At 41.0% G+C, this 22,722-nt stretch overlaps 1 protein-coding gene across 2 annotated transcripts in view; it reads right to left on the bottom strand.

Moving 5' to 3' along the window:
• ldlrad3 (low density lipoprotein receptor class A domain containing 3) overlaps positions 1-22,722 on the bottom strand; it is a 128,272-nt gene that overhangs the window by 35,650 nt on the left and 69,900 nt on the right. Inside the window, exons 1-3 of one of the 2 annotated variants that reach the window (XM_020040583.2) lie at positions 20,052-21,218; positions 13,337-13,462; positions 11,916-12,050 (exon numbers count right to left, since the gene is read on the bottom strand). In XM_020040583.2, coding sequence (XP_019896142.2) covers positions 11,916-12,050; positions 13,337-13,462; positions 20,052-20,067 — 277 coding nt within the window. In that variant the 5' untranslated portion in view covers positions 20,068-21,218. Of the gene's footprint in view, positions 1-11,915; positions 12,051-13,336; positions 13,463-20,051; positions 21,219-22,722 lie in introns of those variants that run through there. The other variant, XM_010883675.3, reaches the window with a different exon arrangement.

Raw genomic sequence — 22,722 nt, forward strand, 5'->3', positions numbered from 1 at the left:
TGTCATAACACACAGTGCATCACACCCTGCTGCGTATGGGGCTGCGTAGCCGCACACCAGTCAGAGTGCCCATGATGACCCGTGTCCACTGTTGAAAGCACCTACAATAGGCATCCGAGAGTCGAAACTGGACCTTGGAGCAGTGGAGGAATGTCGCCTGGTCCCCAAATGAGTCCCATTTTCTTTTACATCGCGTGGATGGCCGTGTAACTGTGCGCCATCTTCTTGGAGAAGTGATGGCACCAGGATGCACTGTGGGAAGACGACAGGCAGGTAGGGAGAGTTGCCTGATGGCAGTGGTCTCTTTGAGCAGGATAATACGCCCTCTTGCACCGCACATTTTTCTGGAATGGTTTGCAGAACATGAGGAATGGTTCAAGGTGTTGCCCTGGCCAAGATTTGGTCCTTGGAAGTGGATAGGTTGAGACATATTGCTGTAGATAATTGACAGATGGTAACGTATTTCTCATAACAGAATGGAGCCTGAGACCTTGGCTTTTTACTGAATCCACTGCAGGCAGCTTATTCATGGCACTACAGTTACGACCCCATTAAAAAATATCCTTATAGACACAAAACCAATTAGGGAAGATTAGAGTCTGCTCTAGACCAGTAAAAAAATGGCCAAAGTCAAAGGTGAAGGTAAGTGCTTTGAAATGACAAATTACAAAACTGTCAGAAGTGACGCTCTTTACTCATTGTCCAATAAAAGCTCTTAGATTTCAACATTAATAAAATAACCCTGTCGCAGTTTAAATTTCAGTTGCACATACTCTGGCATTGGCTTTCAGGGAATATAAGCGCTTCGAGAAGACACATTACAAAACTCTGTGTCAGACGTCACACTCGTTACCCATTGACAGAAAAAAGCTCTTAGATTTCACCATTGAGTAAGTTGTCGTATAGCCTGGTAGCTATCGCTAATCAGCTTGTGCAAAAGCTCTGGCATTAACTCCCGGTGATGAACAGGTCTTTGAGTTGTGGTGCCCTTTATAACCTTCCCTAGCTTTCCACTTCTCTAGGCAGCTTATGGATGAGCGCATTAAGCATGTCACCCAGGTGAAGTAATGATATGATCAAAATAGCGCTCTGGTGAAATTAAATAGGTTTCTGAGCACATCACCACCTCTCAGAGTAGGTCAACTTCTCACACGTTCATCATCAACCCCGCTGCCCAAGAGTCATGTAGCCAAACTTTTTTCTACTTTTTATCTACTAATTAAAATTGTTATCTACTCCTTTAAATTTTAAATGTTTGACCATAAAAGTTATTGGAACATCTCCTAGGTGCGATTTCCAAGTATGCAGCAGTGTTTTGACATTCTAATAGTCTAGTGGAATGTTCATGGTAAGGTTCAATTCAGGAAAGAAAAAGAAAAGAGGGAGGGAAAGGTAGAGAGAGAGAAATCAAGGTACAGGCAGAGAATGGGGAGAGAGGTTACAGTGAAAGACCCTGCACTTTTCAACAAAGACATTATCCACTCACTGACAGAAAATAAGCACAATGCAGCTAAATGGAAATCCCACAGTAGTGTCGTGGAAATGGCTACAGAATGAGAGGAGCCCATATAGCGAGGAGTTGAATTAATTCAGGTTACAAGCAATTGCAAGAAGCTAACCCTCCACCAGAGTAGATTGCCAACTTAGTGAGGAATAGTCACATCAGCCTTTACATAGAGACTGGGTGAATAAATCTTGTAGGGCACAATTGCTACTGTTTCGCCAGCAATAGAAATAATTAACCTTTAGTCATCAGAGATATATTTTGATGGAACAAAGCTTCAGTAGGTGAAACGGAATTGAACAGTCAGCCTAACTCCTAGTCAGACTGAAAATGGCTCATCAATAGATAAAACAGAATTCTGTTCCCTCAACATTTATACGTAATATTGTTAAGGCTGAAAGCAACATGTTAAACAAAACAAATGTTAGCCTGTACTCTTACTCTGGCAAGAGAGCTAGTATTGTGAACAGAGTGTGAGGGCTAGATGATGGAATGTTATGTAAGTCCATTACTGAGCCTTATTCAAACACATAGATAATGGATAGTGGCTACAGGAAGAGCAGGCTCCACACATGCATGCACACCCGCACACACACCCACACGCGCACACACTCACATACAGTACACACACCAGAGAGGAGAGCCTTTGGGTATTAAGAAAAGCAGAGCTTTTGTTCTGACTGGAATTCTGGAAGTCCGTTGATGCATGTTGTCAGCTGACCACTATAGTCATGGTGACAAAATAAGGTTAGATGTACCCGAGAAAAATAAATTCATTACAGAATCAAATGTCTGAGTCTGCTATAATGACACACACCCACACACTAAAAGTTTACCCTAGTTGAACTTCTAATACTGTGACCAACCTCCTCTATGCTGGTCTGCCCACTGAGTGTGGGCTCTGATGAACTAGCACCACTCCATTTCACTGCCCAACCACTGCCATTATATTCCCTTCCACCATTTCATGCTCCCTCTCTTCCCCTGCTCTCGATGGTACAGAAAGACCCCCACCCCACACACAAACACACACACCCAAACACACACACCTAAAAAAAAGTCATTGGATTAACTTGTCATTTTAAACTACTGAGCCTATTTTCTAGCCTAAACTCCAGCAGAAATCTATGGGCGTATGGCATCTGAGATGCTTCTTAAAGTAGAGGGATGCCACCAATGGTGAATACAGCCCAGGAACCTGTAATCACGCTGACATTTTCTACACAGTGTGTATATCAGGGTGACTGAAGGCCATTATGTAGTTTCATATGGACGCGAATACAACCCAGTTTCCCCAGAAATCGGGATGCTGCATAAAATGCAAGTAAAAACAGAATGCAACGATGGGCAAACCATTTAATCCCTATATTTAATTGAAAGTCCAAAGACAACATATCAAATGTTGAACGAGAGAAATTTTATTGTTTTTGGAAAAATACATAGCCGTTTTGAATTTAATGCCAGCAACATGTTTAAAAAAAGTTGGGACAGGGGCATGTTTCCCTCTGTGTTGCATGTCCTCTTCTTTTAACAACACTCTGTAAGCATTTTGGAATTGAGGAGAAAGTGATTTTGCCCCCCCCATTCTTGCTTGATATAGGATTTCAGCTGCTCAACAGTTCAGGGACTCCTTTGTCGTATTTTTTGTTTCATAATGCGCCAAATGTTTTCGGTGGGTGACAGGTCTGGACTGCATGCAGGCCAGTTAAGCACCATGACTTCTTTACTACGGAGCCATGCTGTTGTAATACATGCAGAATGTGGTGTGGCGTTGTCTTCCCCGAAAAATATGTTGTCTGGATGGTAGCATGTTTCTCCAAATCTTGTATTTATTGTTCAGCATCCACATCTGCACTAAAGCACCCCCATAACATCACAGACATGGTATTTCTAAACTGTGCCCTGAGAACAAGCCGGATGGTCCTTTTTCTCTTTAGCCCAGAGGATGCGGCATCCAAAATAATTTCTCAAAAAGATTTGTCAGGCCACAGGACAGTTTTCTACTTTGCCTCAGACCATGTTAAATGAGCTTGGGCCCAGAGAACGCCGAGGTGTTTCTGGATCTTCTTTATATCGGCTTTCTTCTTAGCATGGTAGAGTTTTAACTTGAATTTGTGGATGCAACGACAAACAAAACAATGGTTTTTGGAAGTGTTTGTCAGTGCATGCAGTGATGTCCACTACAGAATCTCGTCTGATTTTAATGCATTGCCGCCTGAGGGCCTGAAGATCACAGCCATCCAATATTGGTTTTTGCCCTCGTCCGTTGCGTATAGAGATTTCTCTGGATTCTCTGAGTCTTTTAAGGATATTATACCAAATCAGGTTACTGACCTGTTGCCAATTAACCTAATTAGTTGTGGGATGTTTTTTGTATTACACAACTTTCCCAGTCTTTTATTGCCCCGGTCCCAGCTTTTTGAAACATGTTGCTGGCATCAAATTCAAAGTGGGCCTATTTATTTCAAGGAATATATTATTTTTCTTCAGTTTTGGCATTTGATATGTCGTCTTTGTATTATTTTCTATTGAACATAATGGTTTAAATGTTTTGCAGATCTTTGTATTCGGTTTTTATTTCCATTTCACGCAGTGTCCCAACCTTTTTGGTAACTGGGTTGTAGTATGGTATACATTTGTGTTACATATCAACAGTGTATAATCCATATAGCTATTACCGTTTTTTAATCAGCTGAAATAGTGTGGAGAACAAGTATTTGATATACTGGTGATTTTGCAGGTTTTCCCACTTAGCATGTAGAAGTCTGTCACTTTTATCATAGGTACTCTTCAACAGTGAGTGATGGAATCTAAAACAAAAATCCAGACTGTGTGTTTTGGGTCGTTGTCATGCTGGAAGACCCAGCCATGACCCATCTTCAATGCTCTTACTGAGGGAAGGAGGTTGTTGGCCAAGATCTCGCGATACATGGCCCCATCCATCCTCCCCTCAATACGGTGCAGTCGTCCTGTCCCCTTTGCAGAAAAGCATCCCCAAAGAATGATGTTTCCTCCTCCATGCTTCACGGTTGGGATGATGTTCTTGGGGTCATACTCATCCTTCTTCTTCCTACAAACACGGCGAGTTGAGTTTAGACCAAAAAGCTTTAGTGTAGTGTGTTACTAATGGATTTCCTTGAGACCTTTGGTCCCAGCTCTCTTCAGGTCATTGACCAGGTCTTTCCATGTAGTTCTGGGCTGATCCCTCACCTTCCTCATGACCATTGATGCCCCACGAGGTGAAATCTTGCATGGAGCACCAGACCGAGGGAGACTGACTGTCATCTTGAACTTCTTCCATTTTCAAATAATTGCGCCAACAGTTGTTGCCTTCTCACCAAGCTGCTTGCCTATTGTCCTGTAACCCATCCCAGCCTTGTGCAGGTCTACAATTGTATCCCTGACGTCCTTACACAGCTCTCTGGTCTAGGCCATTGTGGAGAGGTTGGAGTCTGTTTGATTGAGTGTGTGGACAGGTGTCTTTTATACAGATAAACCTGCAAATTCGGTAGTGTATCAAATACTTGTTCTCCCCACTGTATATGCTCATGGATTCAGGCATTATGACTACGCAAAGCAGCAATGGATCTCTTCTCACACAGAGGAAGAACTTTAAATACGTACAGAGCAGCAGATTACACTGTAGATATAGTGCTTCTCTGGAGTTCAAAGAGGCTGTCGGGAATTTTACTAAGAGGTAAGAAAGAAAATGGTGTGTCACAAACTTTTAAACCCAACTTCTTGGCTTCAAAGTGTTCTTAGAGAGAAAACCTGAATAACGGCAGATACATTTTTGTACCATGCAGTTTCTCCTGAGTTTCATGATGTCAACACCAAAACACTAACTTTGGTAATTGTCAGTTGAAAATAATGAACCGACCAAACATATAGACTAAGCCACCAGAACACAATAATCTGTAGGTTAAACTTAACATACACAGGCACAAGGACATGCATGCACGCACACACACACAAACACACACACACACACACACACACACACAAGCACAGTTCTCCCATACTTATAACTGTTCAACCAGTGGGATGGTCTTTAATCAGTGATTTCCAGCAGGGCTGTTCGTGTGCTGACAAGCTAGTCTCATAGCAAGCTAATGCAGTATGTCAGCCTGCCTTCCTGCCTTCCTGCTCCTTCTCCATCTCTCTCGCTCTCTCTCTCTGTGGCTCTGCTTGGTTGTAATTGGCTGTCGGACAGTCCTCTATGGACCTGTAGGCCACTGATTACACTGATGGGGTTGGTGAAAGGGACTGTAATGTGATCAAATACATGTTGTGACAGTTGTGTGCTTACTGAAGCAACAAGAACATGAAATGAGAGAGTTTCAGTTTTTCCTGCTCTGACAAAAATGTACCACCATGGTACTTCTATATCATTGTACAATTACTGGACCATGTAGCCCAGAGTCTTGCGAAAGCCTGTCCAATTGACCAGTTTTGGGGGTTAGTAATTGAATGTGGTTGTCTTGACTCATCAGGCAACTCTGTGGCAGCTTGGGTGCTGTTTGGGTAGAAGGCCTGAGAGGATGCACTTTCCGGCGCCTAAGGATTCAAATCTACACTTCCTGGTTGAGGGAATACTGTTATAAGAATCAGAATGGCATTGTATTCTTGGGAAAACACATATCTTGTCATCAAGTCCACTTGGAGCTGTTGCTTGTAAAAGGGCTCTAATCACAAATGTTATAACATGACATTGAGGAGAAAACCTGGGTAAAAACAAGTCACCTATATAAAAAACCAAAACAATATCATAATTAAAAAGTGCATCTACACATTTAAATGTTATTAAAATAAAAATGTTGTCCTGATAACTGTTCGGGTGAATAGGTCATTATTTCTATGTGTTGTAGATACGATTCTTTGAAAATGTTGTTGAATTTCTGTGTCTGAAAGTGTTTTTTTGTTTTGGTTATTCTGTCCTGGCAAATTAAAGTTAAAATCATTAAATTATCATGTGCAAAAATACAGAACTATTTCACAATGAAATCCCTATTAACATCGATAATGTAGTTCCACAAATAACCCAGTTCTCCCTCTGTCTTACATCACTGTTTCTAGTTCACACATATGTAGATTAAACTAAATCAGTCTACTGATCACCAGGCCTCAAAACTGTCTGGATGTGTATGTATCTGTTAGCAGAAGTAGTAAACCAAGGAAGTTGCCAAGGTTTTGTTCACTTCAAGTATTGCTGCAGGATACCCTTGAGGAGGAAAGTTGGTTATAAATAAGTTTTGTTGTGATGTGAATGTAAATTACATGTAAATGTGCCCAACAAACTTGTGTCTGTATTGAAATGCTCCTTGGATGAGGAAAGAGGAGTAAGGTTTGGGACTGAGGACATGAAAAGAGCTTTGTTACAAAGTGAATGAGAATGTGAGCAATAATGCAGACGTTTTCAAAGCCTTTGTGTTTTATACTTTACCTCAAAACACTATGGTAATCCCCAATGTATTTCTGAATTCCTGAATATTGTTTGGAAAGTAAATAATTTATGGCAAACTCAAGTTGAAAATCTTTATGTTGTTCAGTGTTCAAAAACTGAAAAAAAATAATGTTTTTTAACATTTAGTTGTGACTTCTGATCTGTTTTAAAGTCTGCTACAGTATGTGTGTGCCTGCATGCAAACACACACGAACACGAAGACACACACACATACACAAAGCATGCCAAAACAAAAGCTGTTAATGTTGGTGATCAGACAAATCATGTCATGTCATCAGAATCCCAAAACTAGTTGAAACATTCCCTATGATACAAGCATTACTAAGTTAACATTTTAATTTGATTTGTTTCCCTCACCAAACCCACTCGCTGTTGTCACTGAATCTCTGTCAAACTCAAAAAACCTAATTTGAATAATACACTTTGTCATAAGTCTACTGAGACAATACAATGGCTGTACTTTGAAAGTATATCCTTTCGTAGCATATCTAACTTTCCCTATTCTGTGAATTAATAATACTGCTCGTTTAGAAAAGACACTCCAACTTTCCACCTTGCAGGGAATACTTTATTCACTGACTTGGATCAAGCAGCTCACACTGCAACACAGAAGACTTATACGCTCTGTCCTTTCAATGGCTTAGGAAGCAACCACTCAGTTATTCAATAGAAATGTTGACTTCCAAAAGCTAAATAGATTTCAAAAATATATATCTATAGTGAAGCCATCATTTAAAGATTAGAAATCCCTTCAAAAGTCAATAAATAGAGAAAACCTTACAAGTTAAAGAAAAACAATTGTTTTCCTTCATATGCTTTTTAAAAGCAATTGATAATATTTTTATTAATAGTTCACCACAGAGAATGTCAGAAAGAATGGGTGGAGAGTTTGATTCCAATTAAAAATGAATAGGGAAGGTGGGGAGTTTGGGATTTGTAGTTTCATAAAGCAATAAACTCTCTAATATAATTCAGCACATAAACAACCCATTCATGATTTGTTTATTTATTTAGGACTTACTACTTGAAACTATAACTTTTCTGCTTTGAAAAACTATAGATATCCAACTATCGATATTATTTTTGATTTATATTATTTGTATGGTGTTGCACTTACTACTAAACTGTTAGGTTGTTTCACCTAGCACTTTAAAAATCTATGCAATTACTGAAAGTCGCTGTGCTAAAAGACTAAAATGTGAATGTAAAATTAAATTAAGTGATGAAAGACTTGAAGGAAATAACAAAGTTAATGAATAAAAAGATAGTTGTGTCTAAGCATTTACTTTATTAAAGTAATGTGAATATATTCTATAATAAGCACAGCAGTAATGGGCAGAACCAATAAAATAAAATTAATCAAATCAAAAAGTAATTAATTAAAATAATTATACCTTAATAACCTCTAAAACAACAAATCACTCAGCACTGGTATGTACAGTGGGGAGAACAAGTATTTAATACACTGCTGATTTTGCAGGTTTTCCCACTTATAAAGCATGTAGAATATTTGGTACAGAAACCTTGGTTTGCAATTACAGAGATCATACGTTTTCTGTAGTTCTTGACCATGTTTGCACACACTGCAGCAGGGATTTTGGCTCCCTCCAAAGATTTTCTATTGGGTTCAGGTCTGGAGACTGGCTAGGCCAATCCTGGACCTTGAGATGCTTCTTATGTAGCCACTCCTTAGTTGCCCTGGCTGTGTGTTTCGGGTCGCCGGAAGACCCAGCCACGACCTATCTTCAATGCTCTTACTGATGGAAGGAGGTTGTTGGCCAATATCTCGCGATACATGGCCCCATCCATCCTCCCCTCAATACAATGCAGTCGTCCTGTCCCCTTTGCAGAAAAGCATCCCCAAAGAATGATGTTTCCACCTCCATGCTTCACAGTTGGGATGGTGTTCTTGGGGTTGTACTCATCCTTCTTCTTCCTCCAAATACGGCAAGTGGAGTTTAGACCAAAAAGCTCTATTTGTGTCTCATCAGACCACATGACCTTCTCCCATTCCTCCTATGGATCATCCAGATGGTCATTGGCAAACATCAGACGGGCCTGGACATGCGCTGGCTTGAGCAGCGGGACCTTGCGTGCGCTGCAGGATTTTAATCCATGACGGCATAGTGTGTTACTAATGGTTTTCTTTGAGACTGTGGTCCCAGCTCTCTTCAGGTCATTGACCAGGTCCTGCCGTGTAGTTCTGGGCTGATCCCTCACCTTCCTCATGATCATTGATGCCCCACGAGGTGAGATCTTGCATGGAGCCCCAGACCGAGGGAGATTGACCGTCATCTTGAACTTCTTCCATTTTCAAATAATTGCGCCAACAGTTGTTGCCTTCTCACCAAGCTGCTTGCCTATTGTCCTGTAGCCCATCCCAGCCTTGTGCAGGTCTACAATTTTATCCTTGATGTCCTTACACAGCTCTCTGGTCTTGGCCATTGTGGAGAGGTTGAAGTCTGTTTGATTGAGTGTGTGGACAGGTGTCTTTTATACAGGTAACAAGTTCAAACAGGTGCAGTTAATACAGGTAATGAGTAGAGAACAGGAGGACTTCTTAAAGAAAAACTAACAGGTCTGTGAGAGCCGGAATTCTTACTGGTTGGTAGGTGATCAAATACTTATGTCATGCAATAAAATGCAAGTTAATTATTTAAAAATCATACAATGTGATTTTCTTGATTTTTATTTTAGATTCCATCTCTCACAGTTAGTGTACCTATGATCAAAATTACAGACCTCAACATGCTTTGTAAGTAGGAAAACCTGCAAAATCGTCAGTGTATCAAACACTTATTCTCCCAACTGTATGTGAGTGTATGTTTGGTGCTTTGTTATGCAAAGTGTCCCCAGTGTCTTTGTGTGCATGTAACTGTGTGTTTCAGAGGAAGTCTGCGCCCCCTGGCTCTTCTCCTGATGTATCGAGGAAGAAGGGGGGTCAAACACACGCCCAGTCCTGAACCTGCACTGACACTGAGCACCTAAACACAGATTTGAGAGGAAAAGGAAGCTCTGCTTTTGCAGAATGGGCTTTAATGTTATTTCTGCTTCCTGAATTACATAGCTCTTTGTCTTTTGCCTTTCTCTCTCTTTCTGCCTTGCGGCTAAACTTCTGACTACAGCTCTCCTTCTCTCCCTGTCTCTCGCATTTACAATCCTTCTCACTCACTTCTCCCAACTCACTTCTCCTCCTCTGGCTCTCATCACTATCCCTCTCTCTTCAATCTCAACTTCACAATCTCTCATTTTCACTACCCCTCTCTCTCTTTTCCATCTCAAACTCCCCTTAGCCTTTCATGCTTTTTATTCCAATTGTTCCAATTCTTCTCTACTACTCTCATGTTCTCACCATCTTCATCTTGCTATTCCTAAATTACACTCCCACTTCTTCCATGTACACTATCGTTGTTTTCAATAGGAAAGCTAATTATTTATCCATTAAAACAACATAAAATTTATCATAAATACAGTGTAGACATATTGTAAATGACTATTGTAGCTGGAAACTGATGATTTTTAATGGAATATCTACATAGGCGTACAGATGCCCACTATCAGCAACCATCAGTCCTGTGTTCCAATGGTATGTTGTGATTGCTAATGCAAGGTTATCATTTTAAAAGTCTAACTGATCATTAGAAAACCATTTTGCAACTATGTTAGCACAGCTGAAAACTGTTGTGCTGATTAAAGAAACAATAAACCTGGCCTTCTTTAGACTATTTGAATATCTGGAGCATCAGCAATTGTGTGTTCGATCACAGGCTCAAAATGGCCAGAAACAAATAACTTTCTTCTTGTTCTGATATATGAAGGCTATTCCACATGAGAAATTGCCAAGGAACTGAAGATCTCATACAATGCTGTGTACTACTCCCATCACAGTACAGAGCAAACCGTATCTAACTAGAATAGAAAGAGGACTGGGAGGCCCACGTGCACAAGTGAGACAAGACAAATACATCAGAAAAGATGCTGGAGGAGGGCTTGACGCCATTTGTCAAGCCCTCTCTGCATTGGTGATATCCCGTAAAACATTTCTCATAGACGTCTATGTATCTCCCACATCCCTCTAGGACCCTCAGGCTCTCTGTCTCATATATCTACAGTATATGTGCAATGGTTGGACCAAGGCATTTGTAGACACTTGTATATTTTAACACTGCACTATTATCCACTATTTCACTTTCCCACACCAAAAACCCATTACCCAATAACTAAATAGATATAGAGCAAATCCACCATCCTCTGAGGCTGTCTAACAGTGGCATATGGCCTTAAGAATGCTGGAATACAAACGGACTGGATAAAATGCTGAGTGCAGGCCAAATGTAATTATCAGACACCTCGGAGTCAGGTAATACAAATAGATAGCATTCTACTACCGAAGATGTCCTAGCAGATACAAAGAAGTGACTAGATACGTTCACCAGAGAGGAGGAAGAGGAGGAAGCGATGAGGGTGTAGACAATATATACGGGAGGGAGGTGGATGAGAGGTGGACAATTAAAGGAGGTTGTGTGGGGAGAGGAGGTGAGATGGAGGAGAGAAGTGGGGATGCGTGGGGGTGGAGGAGATGAAGGGGGATTCTGTGGAAAGAGGAGAGAAGGAGAGGTGGAGGAGAGTGTGGGCTCAGCTCAGGTAGCTTAAAGCGGATATAGTGTGCCTTATCTGTCACCTACAGCAGCTCTGCTCTTACGGCAAAGTTAGAGAGAAACGGCTAAGGGATGGAACATAGATTGTGTTTGTGTGTTTAAGTAGGTGTGTGTGTGTGTCTGAAGTGCAAGTAACAAAGTGCAAGTAACAAAGTGCTGAATCCTAGAAAACACTACTGGACGCTAACGTGCCTTGTGAATGTGATAATATTAGCATGTAGCCGTGTTAGTTTGTAACTAGTGTTTATTTGAAATTTGTTCAGCTTCTTGTAACTATGTAGCTCCTTACCTGCGGTAGTGAGGCAATGTTCCTCGTCACTATTGTCCTGACAGTTGTTCTGTCCATTACACAGGAAGCTACGGTCCACACAGCGCCCGTTTCGACATTTGAAGCGGGCCTCCAGGCACACTAGTGGATTACCTGCTATAAGAGGAGCACAACACAGTTTTGGAGTTAGAGATCAGAGGATGAGTACAATACAGTCATGTAAAAAAATGTGCAGTCTTGATAAAGATTAGAAATAATACATATTCTTATTCATCACATTGATTTTCTAAAGCCCATTTTCCAATAACAGTTAACACAATGTGTTTATACAGATTCTTAGCCTAAAATCCTAAAGAGCAATTCATCAAGATATTTAAATGTTCATGTAACCAGTGGGTTAAAAACACCATAACTACAGAATAAAGGTAAATGACAACTGGATTAAGAGATTTGGGGCCAGTTTCACAGACACAGATTAAGCCTAATCTAGGACAAAAAGAAGTAATCAAGCTCAATGACATTTTCTACTGAACTTGATTTTTTTGTCCTAGACTAGACTTAATCCATGTCTGTGAAACCGGCCCGTGATGTTTTCTGATTCGATTATAATAAGCTACCTCATACTATTATTAGAGACATTAGACAACAATTAAAAAACACTTCTGATTCCTTGTTTTAGTTTTTTTTGTACTATGTAGCTTCTGTTCGAATACGGAGCAGAATAATAGCTTCAGAGAAGATCCAGAAGACAATTATGCAGTGGAGACATACAGTATAGTTTGATTCTGACTGCATGGCACTCGCAGTACAGAGAACACGAAAGTAGCACAGCTCCATTAATGGCTAAATTAGATTTGTGAGCTGCGTCATCTTGGGGTACTGAAGGCTAGGCACAGTATTGGTGATGATGGAGAGTGATTGGTTGGTACAAAGGTGATCTTTCTAAATAAAGAGCAAAAGGAGCAGATGGAGCCATTTGAGCCCACTCCCAAATGCAAGTCCTTACAACACATTCTTAGAACTAGTGGTCACTTGAGTTCTTCTAGGAACCATGCTAGATTATGCTTACATTTTGCAGCTTTGGTTAATTGAGGTGTTCGTGAGGTGAGGTGCTTGAGGAACTTGAAGTGTTCCTTTAATGGTCTGATGTGGTAACGGAGGGGTTGGAGGCATGGCCTGGTGGAGGCATGGCTTGGTAGAGGCATGGCTTTAAGATACTGTCTATCGTTTTTTGACCACTCATTAAAATAGATGTGATTTCAGTTCAGCTGTCCTGTTACATAGTCATTACATGGTCAAACAGAGTTGCACGACCTTCTGAAGAACATTTACAAATGACTAAAGAAAGTGTGGTTTTCATGAGGTCATGATAGGGTGCAGTTGCCTTGGCATATTGCTTTGGGTTGTTACGAAATAAGAAGTGGTCGCTGTGGGATACTCACTGCAATTCTCCTCGTCGCTCCCATCAGGACAATCGATAAAGCCGTTACAACGAAACCGCCCGATTATACAGTGGATTCCATTGGCGCAGGCAAAAAAGGTTGGTGCACATTTGGACTTGATCTTGGCTGGGGTAGAGGAGAGGTGGAGAAAGAGAAGATGGAGGGATAGGACTGTTATTAGGATGACGGCTCAACTGTCTATGGAGAGATGATTCTGCAGGGTGTCTGAACAGAGCTGTGGAGATGAAGAGAGAGATTAAAAATTAAAGAACAGAGGGTTAGCTAAGGACAGAAAGAAACGAGGAGAGGAGAGAGGGGAGAGAGGGATATAGGTACAGAAAAACTGTTTGGATGGAATGTGAGGGAGAGAAAAATGTAAATAGGAAGAGAGTGTGGGGAAGAAAATGAGCGAAAGGAAAGTGTAGATTGGTAGACACAGAGGTGTATGTTACGTGAGCTGTACCATCCGTATAGCAAAGGATGTTGCAAGAGTTTTATTCACTCTGTATCTCTATGAGAAATCCTTATTGGCAGTCCTCTATTCTGCTGTTCAAGCCCTGCAGTGCATCTTTGTACTTTTTCTATAGGCCTATCGCTTTAGTTTAAGAGCTACTAGTTGGAAATGGAATGGAATGTGGTTAGGAAGGGAAGCAGACAGAAAACAGAGACAGAGAGGGAGCAGATAGTGGAGGGGGGTGCTGTTATAAATTCACCATCGATCAGTTTAACAGAGGGCAGACAGGGGGGTCAGAGGACTGATCTCGGTGGTCAGACAGGAGATTGATGAGCCCCACCCCCATCATCCTGCCTGTTCAACAGCAACTTACCTCAGCTACATGCATTGATTCCCCCTCTGTAAATGGAGCTAAACATCACATTACAGCAGGCAAAGGACAGACAGGCTGGGAGATGAAGAGGGAGTAGTCAGAACAATGAAACCACAGTTACTTTGATTGCTTTCCATTACGTTGCAATTTCAGTGTGTGCTTTTTATTTTGCTGTAATTTAAATGGGCAAGGTGTAGAATATTTTCTGTAATACTAGCCCAAACACAAGCAAAAATGACTAGTAGACATCAGATAATGTTTTAAGTTAATGTTTTAAATGATAGTTTTCCACAAAATGTATCCAAGTGCCTGAGATATTCCCTTTTAAACGGGTCCGCCACTCTGTCTTTCTGTTTGCATGACTTGTAATCTCCTTATAATTGCTTTATACAGTCACAGTAAAGAAAGATGATGATTACACAAGTTGTGTTATTCTTTATACAGTCACAGTAAAGAAGGATGATGATTACACAAGTTGTGTTATTCTTTATACAGTCACAGTAAGGGAGGAGGATGAGGACACAAGTTGTGTTATTCATTTTAGAGTCACAGCAAGGGAGGAGGATGAGGACACAAGTCGTGTTATTTTTTATACAGTCACAGTAAGGGAGGAGGATGAGGACACAAGTCGTGTTATTCTTTATACAGTCACAGTAAGGGAGGAGGATGAGGACACAAGTCTTGTTATTCATTTTAGAGTCACAGTAAGGGAGGAGGATGAGGACACAAGTCTTGTTATTCATTTTAGAGTCACAGTAAGGGAGGAGGATGAGGACACAATTCGTGTTATTCTTTATACAGTCACAGTAAGGGAAGAGGATGAGGACACAATTTGTGTTATTCTTTATACAGTCACAGTAAGGGAAGAGGATGAGGACACAAGTCGTGTTATTCTTTATACAGTCACAGTAAGGGAGGAAGATGAGTCATGTTATTCTTTTGAGGCAGGAATCCAAACAGTGTCCCTTTAACCCCTTTATCAACAGAGATAGAAATCATGTTTTCAATTACAACCCGGCCAAAGGAATACAATCGCAAGGCATGAAAACACACAGAACTAGATGAATAATGTCTATATATATATATATATATATATATATATATATATATATATATATATATATATATATATATAACACACAATATACAAAATGAATAAACATACCCATTACATTACATTTTATACAGCGAGACACAAATAGATTAGGGGATCAGTAGGTACACTGTTTAGGTAGTAACTGGGTCAGTTTGTTTGTTTGAAGGGGTAAAGTATGATGATTGTGTTTAAGAGTCTTGTGCAATTTCTTAGTAATTCATGACTACCAAAGAAAGAGATTCAGATTGAAAAGTATACAGTGGGGAGAACAAGTATTCGATACACTGCCGATTTTCCCACTTACAAAGCATGTAGAAGTCTGTAATTTTTATCATAGGTTCTCTTCAACTGTGAGTGACGGAATCTAAAACAAAAATCCAGGAAATCACATTGTATGATTAAGTAAGTAATTCATTTGCATTTTATTGCATGCCATAAGTATTTGATACATCAGAAAAGCAGAACTTAATATTTGGTACAGAAACCTCTGTTTGCAATTACAGAGATCATACGTCTCCTGTAGTTCTTGACCAGGTTTGCACACACTGCAGCAGGCTTTCTCCAGATCCCTCAGGTTTCGGGGCTGTCACTGGGCAATACGGACTTTCAGCTCCCTCCAAAGATTTTCTATTGGGTTCAGATCTGGAGACTGGCTAGGCCACTCCAGGACCTTGATATGCTTCTTACGGAGCCACTCTTTATTGGCCTGGCTGTGTGTTTTGGGTTGTTGTCATGCTGGAAGATCCAGCCACGACCCATCTTCAATGCTCTTAATGAGGGAAGGAGGTTGTTGGCCAAGATCTCGCGATACATGGCCCCATCCATCCTCCCCTCAATACAATGCAGTCGTCCTGTCCCCTTTGCAGAAAAGCATCCCCAAAGAATGATGTTTCCACCTCAATGCTTCACGATTGTGATGGTGTTCTTGGGGTCGTACACATCCTTCTTCTTCCTCCAAATACGGCGAGTGGAGTTTAGACCAAAAAGCTTTATTTTTGTCTCATCCGACTCCCATTCCTCCTCTAGATCATCCAGGTGGTCATTGGCAAACTTCAGACGGGCCTGGACATGAGCAGGGGGACCTTGCGTACGCTGCAGGATTTTTACGGTGTAGTGTGTTACTAATGGTTTTCTTTGAGACGGTGGTCCCAGCTCTCTTCAGGTCATTGACCAGGTCCTGCCGTGTAGTTCTGGGCTGATCCCTCACCTTCCTCATGATCATTGATGCCCCACGAGGTGAAATCTTGCATGGAGCCCCAGACCGAGGGAGATTGACCGTCATCTTGAACTTCTTCCATTTTCTAATAATTGCGCCAACAGTTGTTGCCTTCTCATCAAGCTGCTTGCCTATTGTCCTGTAGCCCATCCCAGCCTTGTGCAGGTCTACAATTGTATCCCTGATGTCCTTACACAGCTCTCTGGTCTTGGCCATTGTGTAGAGGTTGGAGTCTGTTTGATTGAGTGTGTGGACAGGTGTCTTTTATACAGGTAACGAGTTCAAACAGGTGCAGTCAATACAGGTAATGAGTGGAGAACAGGAGGGCTTCTTAAAGAAAAACTAACAAGTCTGCGAGAGCCGGAATTCTTACTGGTTGGTAGGTGATCAAATACTTATGTCACACAATAAAATGCAAATTAATTATTTAAAAATCATACAATGTGATTTTCTGGGTTTTTGAAGTGTACCTATGATAAAAATTACAGACCTCTACATGCAAAATCGGCAGGGTATTAAATACTTGTTCTCTCCACTGTACATATTCACATTTTTGGTATTGATATTTACGTGAAGTTCAAATAATCAATGTGCATACCGTGTATGTGTAGTGTTGTTGGCCAACAGCTGGATTAGAGCGTTATCAAAAGCAATCGCAACATTATTACTGTAATCAGAGATTTAGTTTTATTTTACTTAATTTTGTCAAATTATAAATGCAACACTTTTAGTTTTTGCGACATCTGTGGCATTGTGCTGTGTGATGGAACTGCACATTTTAGAGTGCCCTTTTATTCTGGCTAGCCTAAGGCACACCTGTGCAATAATCATGCTGTCTAATCAGCATCTTGATATGCCACACCTGTGAGGTGGATGGATTATCTCGGCAAAGGAGAAGTGCTCACTAACACAGATTTAGACAGATTTGTGAACAATATTTGAGAGAAATAGGCCTTTTGTGTACATGGAGAAAGTCTTAGATCTTTGAGTTCAGCTCATGATAAATGGGGGCAAAAACTAAATAATTGCGTTTATAATTTTGTTCAGTGTATAACAACATAAAAAATTAGGAAATCAGGAAGGGGGGAAATACATTATCACTGGACTATACATTCTTCATAAAACAATATTCGATTTTGTGCAAATTATAGCATCTCTGCGAGCCTTATCTATATACAAAATCCATTTGTTGCAGAGAGAAAGAGGAGAGAAAAAATGATTTCATGAAAATAGTTCCTTCAGATCTTCATAATCTGTACTTTACTTCTATCTTGCATTAAGCGGTTTAATCCCCTCTGGAAAACTACGAAACAAAATAGCTAAATCACTCTCTTGCATTCACATTTGAATTCCTTCTGAATAATGCACACAACTAAAACATTTAATCATTCAGACGATATAGGAAGAGACCTGTACTATCCCCATATGTGAGCCACCAAGCCAGAGTCACAGTCAGCAACCGGCTAAACAACATCTGCCGTTAACCAGTGAGGAGCATAAGCCCCAGCAGCAGCCGGGCATGAGTACAGGGTAATCAGACACAATCAGAAACACCTGGGGGGTTATCGCCTGTCTCCCTATCCCCAATAATACACAATCTCAGTGCCGGAAAGAGTGCCTGAATGCGTGACACGATTGAAATACATGTAGGAGCCGTGTAATGAAGGCATCTTTTTCTCGACCTCAAGCCGAATTGTACTTGTCGAGTATTCACCCGTCCTAATGGGACTTTTTTTGTACCAGCTCGCTCCTAGTCTGCTCTACATGTTTGTGTTTATTTAGCAGGCTAATCCCCCAAATAGGTTTTAGGTAGGCTGCCCTTGTAGATTATGTTCCTTTATTTTCATCCTCACTTGTTTGTCTTTCCACATTCAAGATGTGTTGCATAAGCTTCATTAGGTTGCCTATATAAAATACATTTGGCTTGACAAAGCAAAATAATAACTTAATAATAAAAAATAGGATTGTGGGTCTCAAAATCTGACAAAATGTTATTTATTGTGGCTTGACATTTGAGATGACATTCACGTCATTGTGTTGTTTTTTCAGCAATTTCAATAAAGACCCTTTTTGGAATCAAACGTGATTTTGTCTTTTTAAAACTGAGCCACAAAAGATGTAAGATGTAAAAGATGTAATGCTTCCGCTCTGCAAATCTGAGCAGCGAAATTGCATTTTTTAGGCTATGGATCAGAAAGTGGTCTTGTCATTTACTCATTAGTCCAGTAAGAAATAGAAATCTATTCCCAGTAGGGTTTCAGTGGGAGAAATATATTTATGGCACAAAAGGCACCTGTCAAACTCTGACATTTCTCTCAAAAACAAAAAAGCCTGATTTGGAGATGACTAGTATGTTAGACTATGACTAGTATCTCACTCTAAATAAAAATAAGCATCATGGCAGATAGGGATTACATTCAAATTACAAATCTTGTGCACTTGAACACATCACATGACCTCACCTACTCCAAGTAAAATACATGAGAATAAAGAATTTGATAATAATTGCTTGTGAACTGTTCTTGTACCAAACTCACCCGTTTCTGCATACTTTCTATGGCTAAGTTGTATCCATGATGTGTTAGGCTAAGCATGGACAACCATGCCCATGTCCAGACAGGGTTGCACTGCATAATGTTAATGTTAGAGCAATAACACCAGCCCCAATGTTACATTTATCTGAAATTAGGCAAAATGGAAGCTATTAAAAAAAGCTATTTACCCCAGTTTTCACTTCAGAAAATCTGGAATTATTCTTTTTATGATAAATTATTAAACATCAAGGTTATTAATAGGAGCCTTCTTTAGTGAAGCATTTGGTGATGTTTAATGAGACTATCAAACAAACCATCCCGTACTACCTCAGAAGGTGGTGAACTAAGCGTGTGAATAACGTTGGTTTACACAACACAAGGATCTTGCGGATCAAGTATTCTTAGATACAGTAATTTTCTGAAAATATATCATAGGGTTCCAGAGGACACAGGAAAAACATCTCTCTGTGTTTTTCCCACTCTGAACAACAAACAGAATTGGCCTGTCCATGGCTTGGCACATCGCCATGTAAACTGCCAGAGACGCACCCCCCAATCCATTGTGGTAGGCTGATTTATGAGCTCTTTCAAGCTCATAAAGCTTATGTGGGGAAGAAGGAGGGGTACCCAGAAAACCCGCATATACTCATCTCCTTGCTGAAATGTAATTCTTCTGAACACTGGAGTGCCTGGATTATCTGTGTATATGTGCTTGTGTGCGTGTGTATGTTTGTGTCTGCAAATGTGTGTGTCTGCTTGTGTGTGGTGTGTAGTCTGGGCAGCCTTTGTTTGCCGTCATAGCAGAGGGTCTGAGTGCTTCAAGCCCTTTCTGCATGGATTGTACCATACTGTATATCACACTCATGAAACACAGGGGAGAAAAAAGACATGCCTGGGATTTGTAGCACAACATAAAAGGAGTGATCCAAACAGTCTAACTTCAAACCATTAAGGGCATTCCAAGGTCGTCGTTTTTCCATATATTTTTCTCACTTTGCTGAGGAAAACAATGAAAAACAGCTCTAGGGTGTTTGGCACGTACCATGTGTTGTCTTCATTGTGCCCGGGTGATCCCGTCCTCTGTCCTGGATACAGTTGCTTCTCCCCACCCTGCGGCCCAGTGTCACAAGCAGAGCCTGCAGCCTGTATGTCCGTCACAACCTCATATCATTCTAATGCTTCTGACCTTCTCCATGCCCTTGAGGCGAACCACGCACCCTCTAAACAGTTCCACAACAGTCCCCCACAAATCGCCATTACCACCCTTGTTGATTAAGGGAAAAAAACTACTTCAAGGTCTTAGAGTGATTGACGTCACCAATTGAAATGCTGCCAGCATGTATATCTCCAGCAATTTCCAACTGGTTACACTTAACATTTTCAGAAATTGTTGAAAAAGTTGAATTAATGGTAATTTCATGGAGGTCGCACTTAAACTGGATTGAAGAGGGGGTGGGCCAGTGGAGGGGTGTTATGTGGGTGGAGGGGGGTAGGTAATGTGCTTATAGCTGCATTCACATCTGTTTGGGGTTGCAACGTCCTTCACAGACAGGGCAGAGCAGAGCAAAGCTCTCAGGGCAGCAAAAACAATCAAAACTAATTAGTGAAGCTTTTGGGTAAAATTGGGGCAGTAGAGATGGGAAAGACATCACAAAATAAATATTCAGACAGTTATTTTCCTTTCTATTCCACTGTGAAGGCGTTTTCTTTGTTTTTAATGCCCAGAATCACGTTCTTTTCCTTTCCTAAATTTAAGTACTTCCATCTTGTTTATCTACTCAGCCTAAATCTCCCCCTTTCCTCCCTTTTCTTCCCTTCACTCTCCCAACCGTCCTGTCACGCTCACTCTCTTAGTTGAACTTCTTTAATTCTGAGCCAAGTTTTTTTTCTTCGCTCAACCTAAATAGTTGTGTACAAAATGTTTTTGTATCTGTTACTCTGAGTTGAAATGGCTTCCAAAGTTAGTGGTGGTGTTCAGCTGAGCAGTACAAATGAAAACAAATGGGTCTGGAGTCAAGCTGAATCCTCCAAGCAAGGCTCTCACCAGCAGGAAAGCACAACACGATCTCACTGACACACACACACACACACACAATTTACACACGTTACACAAACACCTATAGGAGTGATTCCCTTGAAAATCCCTTCTACAATTTATCGAAGACAACATTCTTAGTTGCAAATATGCTTGCATAAAATGTCCAAGTATCCAAGCAGCCATGAGAGCTTTAATTAAATACTTACGAGCTTTCCTTTTTATGCAGAGTTTGCAGCCAAATGAAGGCCCTGATCTGCATAGTACAAAACCTTAGGGATTTATTTGAGCCCCATTATGAAAGGTTAACAGAATGTTAGTAGCCCTATTAAAATCTATTGTTTCTTGCATTGCTCTGGGTCCCTCTCTCCCTCTCAGCAGAATATAACTAGTTGTGTTAACGGACATGACAATCTCCTCTTGACAGCATCCCTCGTCCCCTCCCCTCCATTCTCCTTTCCATCCCCAGCCAGTCTTTGATACACTGCCGATTTTGTATTTGATACATTGCCGATTTTGCAGGTTTTTCTACTTACAAAGCATGTAGAGGTCTGTTATTTTTATCATAGGTACACTTCAACTGTGAGATCCAGAAAATCACATTGTATGATTTTTTTTATAATTAATTAGCATTTTATTGCATGATGTAAGTGTTTGATCACTTATCAACCAGTAAGAATTCCGGCTCTCACAGACTTGTTAGTTTTTCTTTAAGAAGCCCTCCTGTTCTCCACTCATTACCTGTATTGACTGCACCTGTTTGAACTCGTTACCTGTATAAAAGACACCTGTCCACACACTCAATCAAACAGACTCCAACCTCTCCACAATGGCCAAGACCAGAGAGCTGTGTAAGGACATCAGGGATACAATTGTAGACCTGGACAAGGCTGGGATGGGCTACAGGACAATAGGCAAGCAGCTTGGTGAGAAGGTAACAACTGTTGGCGCAATTATTCGAAAATTGAACAAGTTCAAGATGACGGTCAATCTCCCTCGGTCTGGGGGTCCATGAAAAATCTCACCTTGTGGGGCATCAATGATCATGAGGAAGGTGAGGGATCAGCCCAGAACTACACGGCAGGACCTGGTCAATGACCTGAAGAGAGCTGGGACCACAGTTTCAAAGAAAACCATCAGTAACACACTACGCCGTCATGGATTAAAATCCTGCAGCGCACGCAAGGTCCCCCTGCTCATGCCAGCGCATGTCCAGGCCCGTCTGAAGTTTGCCAATGACCATCTGGATGATCCAGAGGAGGAATGGGAGAAGGTCATGTGGTCTGATGAGACAAAACATTTTAGCTTTTTGGTCTAAACTCCACTGGCCGTGTTTGGAGGAAGAAGAAGGATGAGTACCCCAAGAACACCATCCCAACCATGAAGCATGGATGTTGAAACATCATTCTTTGGGGATGCTTTTCTGCAAAGGGGACAGGACGACTGCACCGTATTGAGGGGAGGATGGATGGGGCCATGTATTGCGAGATCTTGGCCAACAACCTCCTTCCCTCAGTAAGATCATTGAAGATGGGTCGTGGCTGGGTCTTCCAGCATGACAACGACCCGAAACACACAGCCAGGCCAACTAAGGAGTGGCTCCGTAAGAAGCATCTCAAAGAACTGGAGTGGCCTAGCCAGTCTCCAGACCTGAACCCAATAGAAAATCTTTGGAGGG

The sequence above is a fragment of the Esox lucius genome, chromosome 19 (assembly GCF_011004845.1).
Source record: "Esox lucius isolate fEsoLuc1 chromosome 19, fEsoLuc1.pri, whole genome shotgun sequence".
Lineage (NCBI taxonomy): Eukaryota > Metazoa > Chordata > Actinopteri > Esociformes > Esocidae > Esox > Esox lucius.